This window comes from Haemaphysalis longicornis, unplaced genomic scaffold (assembly GCF_048455015.1).
Source record: "Haemaphysalis longicornis isolate Haplotype H1 unplaced genomic scaffold, Haemaphysalis longicornis Haplotype H1 scaffold_7, whole genome shotgun sequence".
NCBI lineage: Eukaryota > Metazoa > Arthropoda > Arachnida > Ixodida > Ixodidae > Haemaphysalis > Haemaphysalis longicornis.
Genome location: NW_027526422.1, coordinates 12,710,640 through 12,722,823, shown reverse-complemented (window position 1 = coordinate 12,722,823; position 12,184 = coordinate 12,710,640). Strand labels below are relative to the sequence as shown.

The 12,184-nt window shown below is 46.2% G+C and overlaps 1 protein-coding gene across 2 annotated transcripts in view; it reads left to right on the top strand.

Annotated features, from left to right (window-relative positions):
• The window catches only part of Gus (splA/ryanodine receptor domain and SOCS box containing gustavus), a 31,256-nt gene that overhangs the window by 683 nt on the left and 18,389 nt on the right, over positions 1-12,184 (top strand). The window contains exon 1 of one of the 2 annotated variants that reach the window (XM_077676035.1): positions 8,483-8,762. The exons of the other annotated variant lie outside the window; for it this stretch is intronic. Coding sequence (XP_077532161.1) covers positions 8,635-8,762 — 128 coding nt within the window. The 5' untranslated portion in view covers positions 8,483-8,634. Of the gene's footprint in view, positions 1-8,482; positions 8,763-12,184 lie in introns of those variants that run through there. 2 annotated transcript variants of the gene reach the window in all.

The window sequence follows — 12,184 nt, the reverse complement described above, 5'->3', positions numbered from 1 at the left end:
GGCCTTTCAGGTTAACGACTGTTGTTCGCCGTTGCTATCTCCTCCAGACGGCTGTTTGTGAGCGTCGTTTACGACGCGGTCATTGCCAGCCTGGGCCTAACCCACCAGGAAAGAGATCAACGCCCACCTCATCTCAATGCCGTTACGTTTCTGTGCTCGGATGTAAACACAGCTGCTCATCTGCAATCTGCGAAGGTTAGCTGCGAACGCCCGCGCTTGTGCCCCGCTGCAAGGTTTGTTAACTGCGACCCGAACGCGCTTGTTTTCGCTTCCTTCAAGATCGCCGCCGGTGGCAGATGTTTCTGGTGCTGGAAACGCGTGATGCTATCGCCTTAGAGAAGCATTGGCAGGTACGTGGCAGCTATCTTAAAACCGTAGCTGTCATTGATTTCTTGCCGCAGTTTACCGGGCGCATGGTGCCTGCACCTGTGGCGTTCGACTCTGCGTGTGGCTTCGGGGTCGGGGGCACGTTGGGCGATTTTCGTTTGGTCACTAAAACTGGGTCAGCCGCATAAAAGCGACACCTGCTTTCCGCGTTTATTCCCACGTGTGGTTCTGTTGGTCTTTGTCGGCGGTCTTTGTATTCTCGCTTTCTGATCGTTGCTATCGTGAGCGGAGTTCGCGAACATAATTGCCACGATGGAAGTTTCAGGAGTACCAAAAATGCATTGAAGCATAAACGAAATTACGACGAGAAAACGTAAATGAGCGAACATTTTCTGGTAGCATTAAAGCGCTTGCTTGAACTCACTCAGAAATCAGGTTTTTTTTTGTGCGGAGGAGAGAGAATCATGAAAATGTGAGTCTAGAATGTTGGACAACATTTGAAAAAATGTATTTAACACTTTGTGGCCCTCGTAACTTGGAGTACAACAGCCACTTAACTCACTTTTTGCGTATATTGGGCCGATAATAGGATGATGATGATGATGATTTGATTTTATTGGCGCAAGGCCGACATGGGCAAGGCACTTGACAAGACAATACACTTGACAAGAGGGAACCACAATTGGAATTCGGTGGGTTTTGATGGTGGTAGATCCACACCACGGTGCAGGAATATTATCCACACAAAAGACTGCTGCCTTATCGTGGCGGGAACGGAAGTAAAGGTTGTTTGTTTTGATACACTCCAAACAGAAGAACACCTTTTGGTCTTAAAATGTTTGCCTTCACACAAAACCCTAAACTAATGGGATGGGGGTAGGTTATTTGGCGCTGCTTCTCACGTTTTTAACATGCAGCAACCAGCCCACTTGCTCCCCATCCGAACACAATCCTTCCATGTCATGCTCTCTCAGAATGCGAAATCAGACCAAGCTGCTCATTTTACAAGCTAATACAGCAGTCCCTAATTTTTGCGTAATCATCACTGTAAAGTGCTGGTATAAAATGCCTATGTCTTATTGTGGTGTAGTTATGCAGTTTGAGGTGCCACCGGGAGCTTATTTTGTCCCTATTTCATGGCCTTTACAGTGAACACAAAATTGTAGGTGTTTTAAACTATCTTGAGGGGTCCAATGTTTGTTTTTCTACCCATCGATTCTGTCCACCTTCGTAAAGAGTGGGGGGTGGCAATGGTCCTCACCACAGAATTACGGACCCTGCTTTTGCCAAATCAAGGTCCACATCTTCTTGCTGTTACTGTTTACGGCAACGTTGTAACCTGTTACAAAATTGTGATTATTGTGACGGAAAACCCTTAAAGAGCACTGATTTGATTTGATTTGATTGTAGGGTTTAACTCTTTCGCTACCGCAGAAAATTGACCAATTTTGGGGGGTCCAAGAAAACATTTTTTTTTTCTGCTAAAAAATTATTTAGGCACTAATTGCAGGAGCACAAAATGCAGATTATTTAACGGCCTTTCCAATAACACCAGTTTTTTAAAGGTTTTCATATATCATAGTTGTGAAAAAAAATATCAAAATCAAAAGTTTTGTCAAGTTGTCGAAAAAAATGATAAAAAAGGAGTTGTGTATATCAAACCACCGGTAGTAGAAAAAAATTAGAATATACATTTTGCAGGGAAACATTTCAAAAACACACCCTAAAAAAAATGTCGACTTGCGCGGAACAGTTTTTCAGATATAAAAAAAAATGTTAGCACGCACGGTGCTCGTGTCATGCGGTGAAGCCCAACCTCTAATTCAAACTGTGCAATTTTGGGTGGTTCCTTGGAATAAATCTGGCGGTTTGACGTTATCAGAGGCACCAATTTGCCCCCACATAACGTAAAAACATCTTGTCAATGGCTGACTTTGCATTTACAGCGAGCACAATAATTTGGGACAAGCACGCGATGCAGAAAAAAACATGCATGAAGTTGAAAACGGAACGCCGTGGCTGATGTTTGTTGTCGTTCACGGTCAGTTATCTCTCAAAACATAAAGCTGAGCTTTATTATCATCTTCTTACTGGCAATTGTAGCCTTGCTCGCAAAAATGAGGTACGATGAGCTAGAATCGTCCCCTGCGATCTTTGGCCGAGTAGCAGTCGCGCGCTAAAAAAGATCAGCACAACGAGCCTCCTCTATTGCAGCGTCACCTAACATTTTTCAAATGAAACAGTACAAAAACTTATCAGAGACTCCGTCCGAATAGACAGTTCAACTAAGCAGCAACATTAGACACCCGGATATACCCTCGCATGAAAACGAAACTGGAAGGCGAACAGCTGGCAGTGTAAGGCCGGTTTGAAGCGCTGTCCTCGGCGGAACAGATATCTGGCGACTGGGTGTGACCTTTTGACTTGCATCTGAAGTTCTTATCGCAGAAATCGGGTTAGGGTGGGGGGAAATGAGGAGCGGCGTGCTTTGTTCGAGGATCAGTCGCGGACGCTTCAGGCGCCATGGCAGTTAGCCTTGAAGTTGGGTAACTGCATAGTTGCGCTAAATATGAATTTCGCGATGCAGAAACGAAACCGAAACTGTTGTAAACTGTTTGGGAATGGTCCTGGGGTAAGTAGAACTACCAGAGTACTTAGGACAACTTGCGCAAAGGCAATAAAACTGCCTAAAATCATAAAGTAGCTTTGCGACCAGGCACTGCTTGACATTTTCAGCCGATTTCTGGGATTATTACTGTCAGAGCGTGAACCTGACGATTGAAAATCGTTTGCTAGTTCCCCATTCACGCCCTGATAGCAAAAAACAAGCGCTGGTGCAGAGTAATTACGAGTTGCACGCATTCTTCGTTGGTAGCCTTGAGGCACGATGACCACGCCCCTTTTCCACAACCAGGTGATTCAAAAGCGTGTCAAAAATCACGTTTCCGTTGCAAAAATGAAAACAAAACTGATTTTGAAAGGCCATTTTCTGATCTAACTCCGAACAGCTTTACTTGTTCGAGAAACGCCTGGAACGCTATGAAAAGGCGCTCCCAAAAGTATCGATCAAATTGATCGATTTTGATAGGCGCGGTAGCGAAAGAGTTAACGCGCCGACGCAACGCAGGCGATCAGGCGCGCCGTAGTGGAGGGCTCCGGATTAATTTTGACCACCTGGGGATCTTTAACGTGCGCCGAAATCTCGTACACACGGGCGTTTTTGCTTTTCGCCTCCATCTTAAAGAGCACTGTCTTTCAAACGTCCGAGGATGGTCTTTCTTGAGCTTTTAACGTCGCACAGCAAAAGTAAAACTGGCAGACTGTTGATGTGGGGCACCCTTGCTGCAATGCAATTTGCCCCCATGACTCCCAACAACCACACTACTGTAAGGCACCAGAAAATTGTAAATGTAACTCTGCAACTCAGAGTAGCACATAGTGGTATGTGAAGTGTGAAATTAAAAAGGAAAGGGGCATTGCAGTATGAGGATTATTTCAGCATTTTTAACTTCAATTATTAAAGGGCCCGTTCGGTGCTATCAGCAGCACTTGTGCTATAGCACTCGTAGCAGGTGTCATATTTCGTGTTAAAGTAATGACATGGGGCACCGTAGCTGTAATTTGTAAAATGTGCACAGGTGTTTTTCTTCTGCTCTATACTGCACATTGTGCGCGCCTTGTCGATCAGGTCCCATTCAAAGCAATATCTAAAGGAAGTTGAATTCTGCAAACCCATTCATAGCACAATTTGGCCACCTGTTACTGATTTTGTTTTATGTGCATGCGTAGTTAAAGAACTATGAAAAGAGACGTACAAGCTGCCTGCTGCTGTGTGCAGGAAAGTTACGTATGGGCTGGCAAGCACCTGTTAACAGAGAGGTACGGTGGGTTGCCAGATGGTTGTCACAAGCAGATACTTTTTTTTTCACTTACGACTGACGGTAGTTATGGCTGTTTTGCTGGTATGCGACCTTTAACTGCACTTCCACGTGTAGGGAAGTTGTTACCCGGACAAAAATGAATTGGCCCTTCAAAGTACTTTGCACGGCATCATGCCGTAAGAATAACAAGTTACATGAATGACGGAAATTGAAAAATGTAGGCCATTGTACAAGAGAAGCTCTTGAATTCCATTATATAAACGTGCCTCCTAAAACTGGTAATAAAACAAGGTTAATGAATGCGAACTACTTATGTTAATGTGATTACTGTTCAAGTTGCTGGCGAGACACATAAGCACTTGCACCAAAAACTGTACTAAAGAGACACTAATGGCTGAAGAACTTTTTGTTTTAATTGAGAGAGCATGAGTTTCATCGCTCTCGCGGCTTTTGTTCGTCACTAATGCTGTGTTTCCTGAGAAATAATTGAAGTGGGCATTTCTCTCTTCCATTTCACTGCCATTTTAACAAAGCGCCAAGAGTGAGTTGGGGCATGACTTTAATCAATCATTGCCTGTTATCATTCTGTCACAAAGGTTCCATCGCTTCCATTCCTCCATCGCTTCCATCACTGCGCTTCCATCACAAAAATTAGAAGCCAGTCAGAAGAGGTTTCAAGTTTATTTAGCACCACACACTTACAGAGGAAGCAGTGATGCGAGGGTGGGGTCAAAAAGTCTTTTTCTAGACTTGACGAAGGCCTACATCCACCCCTGGTACATTGGCAGAGCGAAGAACAGCCCGCAGTAATTTATTACATCCTATGTTTTAGCAGAGAAACAAACATTTACAACAATAAGAACGTTTAGGTACCACACGTTCTGCAACAAAGAAGCAAAAAAGAAAAAAAAAGTAAAACAACGGGAAGAAAGAAGAAGAAAAACTTTGATGTGCATGAAAAAAATGAGCAAAGGTGACATATGCTGCATTGAAAATACTATTTTGCTAGTGTTTGTATGGCAGCATCCATGCAAAGTCGACCCTGAATCCCCGCCTTTCGAGAACTTCCTGTGAAGTACTGCTGCCCGGCAAAAGGTGTAGAAAATACATGTGCATGTGACCAGCAATGAAGTTTTCTGCCTCCATGTCCCGGTAGTGTAACCAATCGCGCTGCTAATTTGACTTTTGCTTCTGGCATGCACTTGTTGTAAGTAGGTATCCTGGGCTGTCACATTAACCCTCATGCATCCTTTGATTGCTATTGCAAAGTGAAACATTTCAAAAAAATTGAAAGTTAAGCAGAACTTCCCACTTGTGGTGAGGCATCCTATTTCGTAACGTTTGCTACGTGAGGTTCGTATTTTTTAAAAAGCACGTGCTTTTCAAGAGTTCCCATGCATATCTACTTTACATTTACATGTCCCAGCTCCAGTGTTTTTTTCAGAAGAAATGCTTCGACAAACTCCACCAATTTCGTTTCACCAAGAATTTGTGATTCACGATGTTACACATTGTAGTGAAAACAAGTGTATGGGGCATCAATACCGGTTTTCATGCTTTTGCATTTTTTATGTTAAGATATATAACGCTTCAGCAAACTAGTATGCTTCGATTCTTGATGCACGAACCTACCAATGTAGGCCAATGTGCTTTTACACTTAAATGTAACTTAATCCCCCACACATTTTTTAAATATCTCACAGTTAAAAATACTTTGTGTAACCATTTATTATTTGTTTTGTAAAAATTGTGCTGGCTGAGCATGCTCATAGTCTGCTAAATTTTGTCCTTCAGTCTTGCAAATGCATCATCGCATACTTGCAAATGTGTCATCAGCAAATGAGCATATAGGATGGTCTAAAGGAAACAGCACATTTCAACCAACCTTTCTCAGGGGGATAAAATTGTGCATTAATTGGCCCCCAAGAAATCTCGAAACATGTCCTCTGTGTTCTAGATTTTATTTACTTTTAAGGTAATTAGGCATGTATAGTTCATTTTGGTGTATCCTTAAACCTTGTGCGTGACGTCTCCACTGCAGATGACTCTGGCAAGCTCTCTTCTTTCTGTAGGCACTCAAGTGTTTCATCGTATTGCTCAATGAATGTTCAGATTTCCATCATGTAGAAGCTAAAAAGACTTTCCTGATCATCTGCAATTTAGACTCTTGGCACAGCATTATTACCACTGGTTGAGCGCCACATAGAAGTCCACTGTGAAGAACTTCTGCGCCAGTATGAGGTGTTGTCTAAAGAACTGTTAAAAGGCAGTAGCTTCTGGAACACCATTGGGTGCCATTCCCAATCGACAGATGCATCCAGTTTTGTTGCAAGATAGTGATCCTGAAGGCAAGCTTTGTGTGGACGGCAGTTACATGGAGCTAGTGCAACGAATGGGGTCCTCTTTATGTGCATTCGACCCATTGTTCTGGTGCTGTGTGCGTGTTCTTCGGGCCAGTTTCAGTTTGGTGCTGGTGCAGATTTTGGATGGCACCTCCATTGGCATTGCCTTTGTAGCTGCTATGCCCGTGCGCCTTTTTTCCTTATTTTGTTGTCTTGTACTGCAAGACTACAAAGCTGACCTCGCAGCTTTGTCTACCAGCTTAGTTTGAAGTTGTGCAATGTCTTCATTTTCGGTTCTTTCAACATTTTGGTTGGCTTAAATCACCGAAATTGCTCAATGTACGCGAAAATCCGCACTAAAATAAGTCGAAAAAGGCGAAATGTTTTGTCGCACATATTTTCTGTACTGGCTGGCGATGACTGCGTTGTTGTAATAAGTAACTTGATCTCTCATATGTTGGGTGCAAGCCCTATAACTGCCATCGTATTAGTTTGAAAATCTAGATCATGTGTGACTTCCTTGGGGGGCGCGTAGTTAACACTGGACGATAAGTAGCAAACGTGGAATAAAATTTTCAACTTACAGTATATTCAACTGTCGATTTGTGTGCTTGATGTAACAACTGAGTATATTTGACAGATCGCATTTCCGTCTCGTTTATCTTCTATCAGTCCAAAGGTCTGCAAGTACTTGACCCCGCTCAGTCTAAGCAGTGTTAGCAAGCCAGCTCAGGCCAGCGATTAGCCGTTCATCTGTCTATTGAGCCGTAGGGAACCCTGCAACCGGGCGGGCTCATTAGCCGAGGCCAGTCTTAAAGGATACTTCGCCGCGTAGCAGCCAGTCATTGCAGTGGTGCCGTGCCTCGTGGGGCTTTCAGCGGGAAATTTGAGCCTACGGAGCTGACTGGCATCTCTCAGGGTCTCTCGTTGTGGCTGTTCATCCCTGTTACATCCCTGTCCCTGTTACAGGGATCTTGGTGGTCCCGCGCGTTTACCTCGCTCCTGGAGCACAGACCTGGCCCACTCCTCGAAAAACATCTGGCTTTGAAGTCTCGAAACTCGCCTCGTTGTACTTCCTCCAGCACTACTGTGAATAGTACTTTTTTGGCACAGTGTTTTTCCTCTGGAAAATTAATATTTTCCAGAGAAAATATTTTAGCGCACTGTCCAACGGTGTATTGCTTCCCCGTGAGGGTCGGCAGCCAAGCTTGCGACGCAGTCATTCCAACCCCGACAAATCTCACTTTGCCACCGTGAAAGCGTGTGTGCTGCACGTCAGTTGTGCGTATGGCTTCACTATCGGCGAGAATCAAGCGTCAGATCTGGAGAACGAAAAAGGAAACCGTGAGCGGTGGGCGAAAATGAAACAGTGCAGTTTTTATAGTCAACCTGGCACATGGACGAGCGACGTCTCGCATGGCGGAAGAAGTTACATGTGGGTGTGAACAGTCCGGTATCGATGAGGTATTCAGAAATATTCGCATGAGCCCCATGCGTTGATTCGAACGACGAGGATGCAGCATTTTACGAATCAAAAACCTCTGCCATCCGCTCGCTGAACATTCATGATGGCCCTGCGGGGGCGCAGACCTGCATGGTGGTGCAGCAGCAAGAGGTTTTTACAAGTGCTGCACTCGGCGTAGTGGAGAGGTTCTAATCTTCCAAATTAAGGCACGCGTAAACTTGGTGGAAATGCTGCGGTGCTAACGACGCAATGGTACTTGGGGCGCGCGTTGGCATTGCCGTAACGGGTGGGCGCACTTTTTAATACCAGGCACGAAGAGGGTGGAAGCCACTCGTACGAAACCGGGCGTCGTTGAATAGGGAAGTGTCCGTCGTGGCCGGGTGCGCGTCAGACCCGGCGTTTGGGCAGCGGCAGTGCTCTCTTTTGGGCTGGCACCATCGATCGTGCCGCCGCCGCCTCCGCGTGCAGTCGAGGAGACGGTCCCCCGCGCTCGCGCCCCGAGAGCAGCTGCAGCCGAGCAGCGGTCCCCAGTCGGAGCAGGCCCACATGCCGCTGGCGGTGCTGCTACTACTGCCGTGCGCGTCGCCGTCGAGTCGTGAGCGGCGCAGTCGCTTTCGCGATGATGCCGCCGCCGCCGCCGTATTCCGTGGTGCGGCCTCCTCCGGGGACCGTGGCCGTCGTCTCGCCGCTCGGGCCCTGGCTGCTCCAAACCGGCCTCGGCTACGTGCCGCTCAGGCGAGACTTCCGGTGAGCCCCCAGGGCCTAAAACCCCCCCACCGCGATCGAAACCCCGCCCGGTCTTGCTGCTAGCGCTGGGCGCACGATGCGAACCCGAATTGCGTCCCTGAGGCGGTCGTAGGCCCAGATATGCGCGTGCGTCGCCCGATAACGGTGCGTACGATACGGCTGTCGGGAAATGTCCCGTGGGCTACGAGCTCTCTCACGTATTTAGCTGAATAATCGGGTACCCGTACCGGCGGCTCTCAGTCAGCGGTTTCCTCGCGATCTGTTTCTACCGTGCTCGAAAGCTGCGGGAACCGCTGCGCCGCTTTAGGACGCGTATCGTCTGGAGTGTTTTCGCACACTGGTTAATCTCCTGGGGGACAACGAAAGGATGGGTGGTTGGGCGAGTTGGTAATGATGCGCGTCCGAAAAGTAGCACGAAGAAAAAAAATCATGAAAAGCTATGAACGACACGAGCACCGTGTCGTCAGTCCCGTTTTTTTTTACCCGTGTTTAGCTTTTTTTTTTTTTTTGAAGCCAGGTATAAAGCATGCATTTCACGCGAATGCACCATCCACCACCCATTCCTTCCTTCACAACTTTTTCTCTTTCCATTGAAAGGGTACGAATGAATGGCAGTGTGGGTTTTATACCAGGAAAAAGAAGCGGGGAGAAGGGATGACGTTGTTCCACTGTTTGTAGAATAGAACAAAATCATGTAAACAGCATGCACGAGGATCTTAGTCGTATACGACGTCAATCGGCTCTGCCTTGCGGTTGGATAACGCTTCCAGCGTCAGCGGACCGATAAGCTATCGCACATCGACAGCGATGTCGGTTGATCAACAACACCTTTAAAGCTAGCCTTGCGAAAACCAACGTAGAATAAAGTTTGATGCAATTTAGAAACACTGGAATTTATGTTGAAAAAATAAAGAGAAATGTTCATTTTCCTCTGTGGCGGTGTGGGGTCGTTATAGCGTCACTTGGCGGCAGCGGGGGGAAATGCCTACGAACCTGATTTTCTTTTAATAGTCGACGTGGGGTGCGGAAGCGGGAGGGACGCTGTTTTTAGACTGCTTCTAAATGGGTGCGTAAATATCTATTTACTTATTTATTCGTTCATTTATTTATTTCATTTATAAAATACTGCAGGCCAAAAAAAAAAAAAAGGCCCAAGCAGGAGTGGGAAGTGTTACAAAATGATAAGAATAGTCGTACAGCTGTACAAAATATTCACAGGTAACATAAATCACACTTCAAAGTGATTTTCAAGAGATTTTAGTACATTTCCAGTCTCAAAAATATGGTGCGGTAGTTTGTTCCAGTCTGTTATTGTGCGAAGGAAAAAAGGGGACTTAAATGTGTTAGTGCGTGGAAAGATTGGTGTAGAGTTCTAAGAATGGTGTAAATTTGTAAGAATGATACGCGTCAGAAAAGTAGCGTAAAAAAACACGAAAAGCTATTAACGACACGAGCACCGTATCGTCAGCCCCGTTTTTTTTTTTTTTTTTTTTTTCCCGTGTTTAGCTTTTTCGGAGCCAGGTTTAAAACATGCATTGCACGCAAATACACCTCTAGTACGACGCGAAGATAACGGAGTGAGAACATGTGATAGGTCCATAATACTGTTTTTTCTTGATAGGTGAAAAATAAATTTTTAAGTATTGCTAGTTTTCTTGGGGATTCTAGAGTTGGAATTTTGTTATTAATCATTAGTTCTGTCGGGGAGTCAGACTGGCGGAAGCGATTGTAAATAAACCGAACAGCCAATCTCTGGACTCTCTCAAGGTTGTTAATATCTTTTTTAGTGTGCGGATCCCAGATTTCAGGCGCGCACTCTAAACAAGGCCGGACTATTAAATTGCGTTAAATTGCGTTATTAATTGCGTTAAATGCGAGGAGTTTAGTTCTAGGGGTAGAGCTTTTGAGGGTGTGCCTTAGTAACCCTAATTTTCAACGGCCAGATGAGCGAATCTTTTCAATGTGGCAGGACCAAGTTAAATTGCTGGTGGTTGTGGCGCCAAGATATTTATAACTGTGTGCCAGTAAAATCGGAGTTCAACGCTGGTCGACCACTCTCGACATGTCGTAGACACTCGAGTCACGGCCCGGGGGTTAAAAAGAAGGTCCCCTTCACCCCGAGTAGTCCGAGTGGCGCTGGCTACCACCCCCAAGGGCAGGAAACAAAATTAACTTAACATAAATACCCGAGAAAGTGCTGGGGAAACAGCCCCGCCGGTAGCGTAGTGGTTATCGCACCAGACCGGTTTTCTGGAGGTCGTGGGTTCGGATCCCACCCGGCGGGCATTTTTTCACCACTTTCTTTTCGACTAAAAAAATTCATCTCTTTCTATGACCCACCACAACCTCCCCTTTGCTTTCCGAGGTTTTCTTGACTGCCAACCCTTATTTTCTGTCTTTTATATATATATATTGGAGAGATCGTACCAGCACTTTTTGATTGTAGGTTTTAACGCGCCGGCGCAACGCAGGCGATGAGGCGCGCCGTAGTGGAGGGCTCCGGATTAATTCTGACCACCTGGGGATCTTTATCGTGCGGCGAAATCTCGTAAACACGGGCGTTTTTGCTTTTCGCCTCCATCAGAAAAGCGACCGCCGCGGCCGGGAATCGAACCCGCGACCTCGTGCTCAGCAGCGCAACGCCTTAGCCACTGAGCCACCGCGGCGTACCAGCACTTTGCGGCGAAGCAATCCGCTCACCGTTCTCACGTAGTCATTCATTTATCGGGCAATGCGCGCAGTACGCGAGTTCAGATCACAACTGAGCGGCACGTTTCCGTCGCTGGTGCAAGGTCAATTTTTTTTGCACACACAGTCTCGTACATGTCATGTCGCAAGTATTTAATAATGAATAAACAGCGTACTTTTGCGTTAGCTGGCTGCGTACAGCCGGTAAAAGGCTTGTCTATAACACAGCGTTCGTACTCTCAGCCCTATCCTGCCCCGCCGGAGCGGGATTTGAATAAAACTACTGCGGAATTCTGAAGTCTTAGCCCTTCGCTTTTGCCTCCGACATGTTTGGAACGAGTATGTTTCGCCAGTTTTCGGATGTAGCTGGTTGAAGTTGAAATCGCTGTTTTACCGGCTGTACGAGCGCTGTTTTACCGGCTGTACGAGCTGTCGGTGGCGATGGTAGCAACTACCTAGCCGCGGCGGCGTCGCCGGGAACGAGCGCTTGCCCGGATTATTCGGTCTGTAGACAACTTTTATCTGTAATTTGCATCAAAACCGCTAGGAGGGGGCACACGGTGGTCACAACAACAACAAAAAAAAAAAAAAAAAACGCGAGATCGCATAAGCGCCGGAAATGTGTTTTAGCAGACGACCAGACCACGGCATCCTACAAGTGACGTCACTCATAGGTGGCGCCACGGTATGTCCTCCGTTGATGCGATGTTCAGACAAGTGCGTATTGCTTCCTG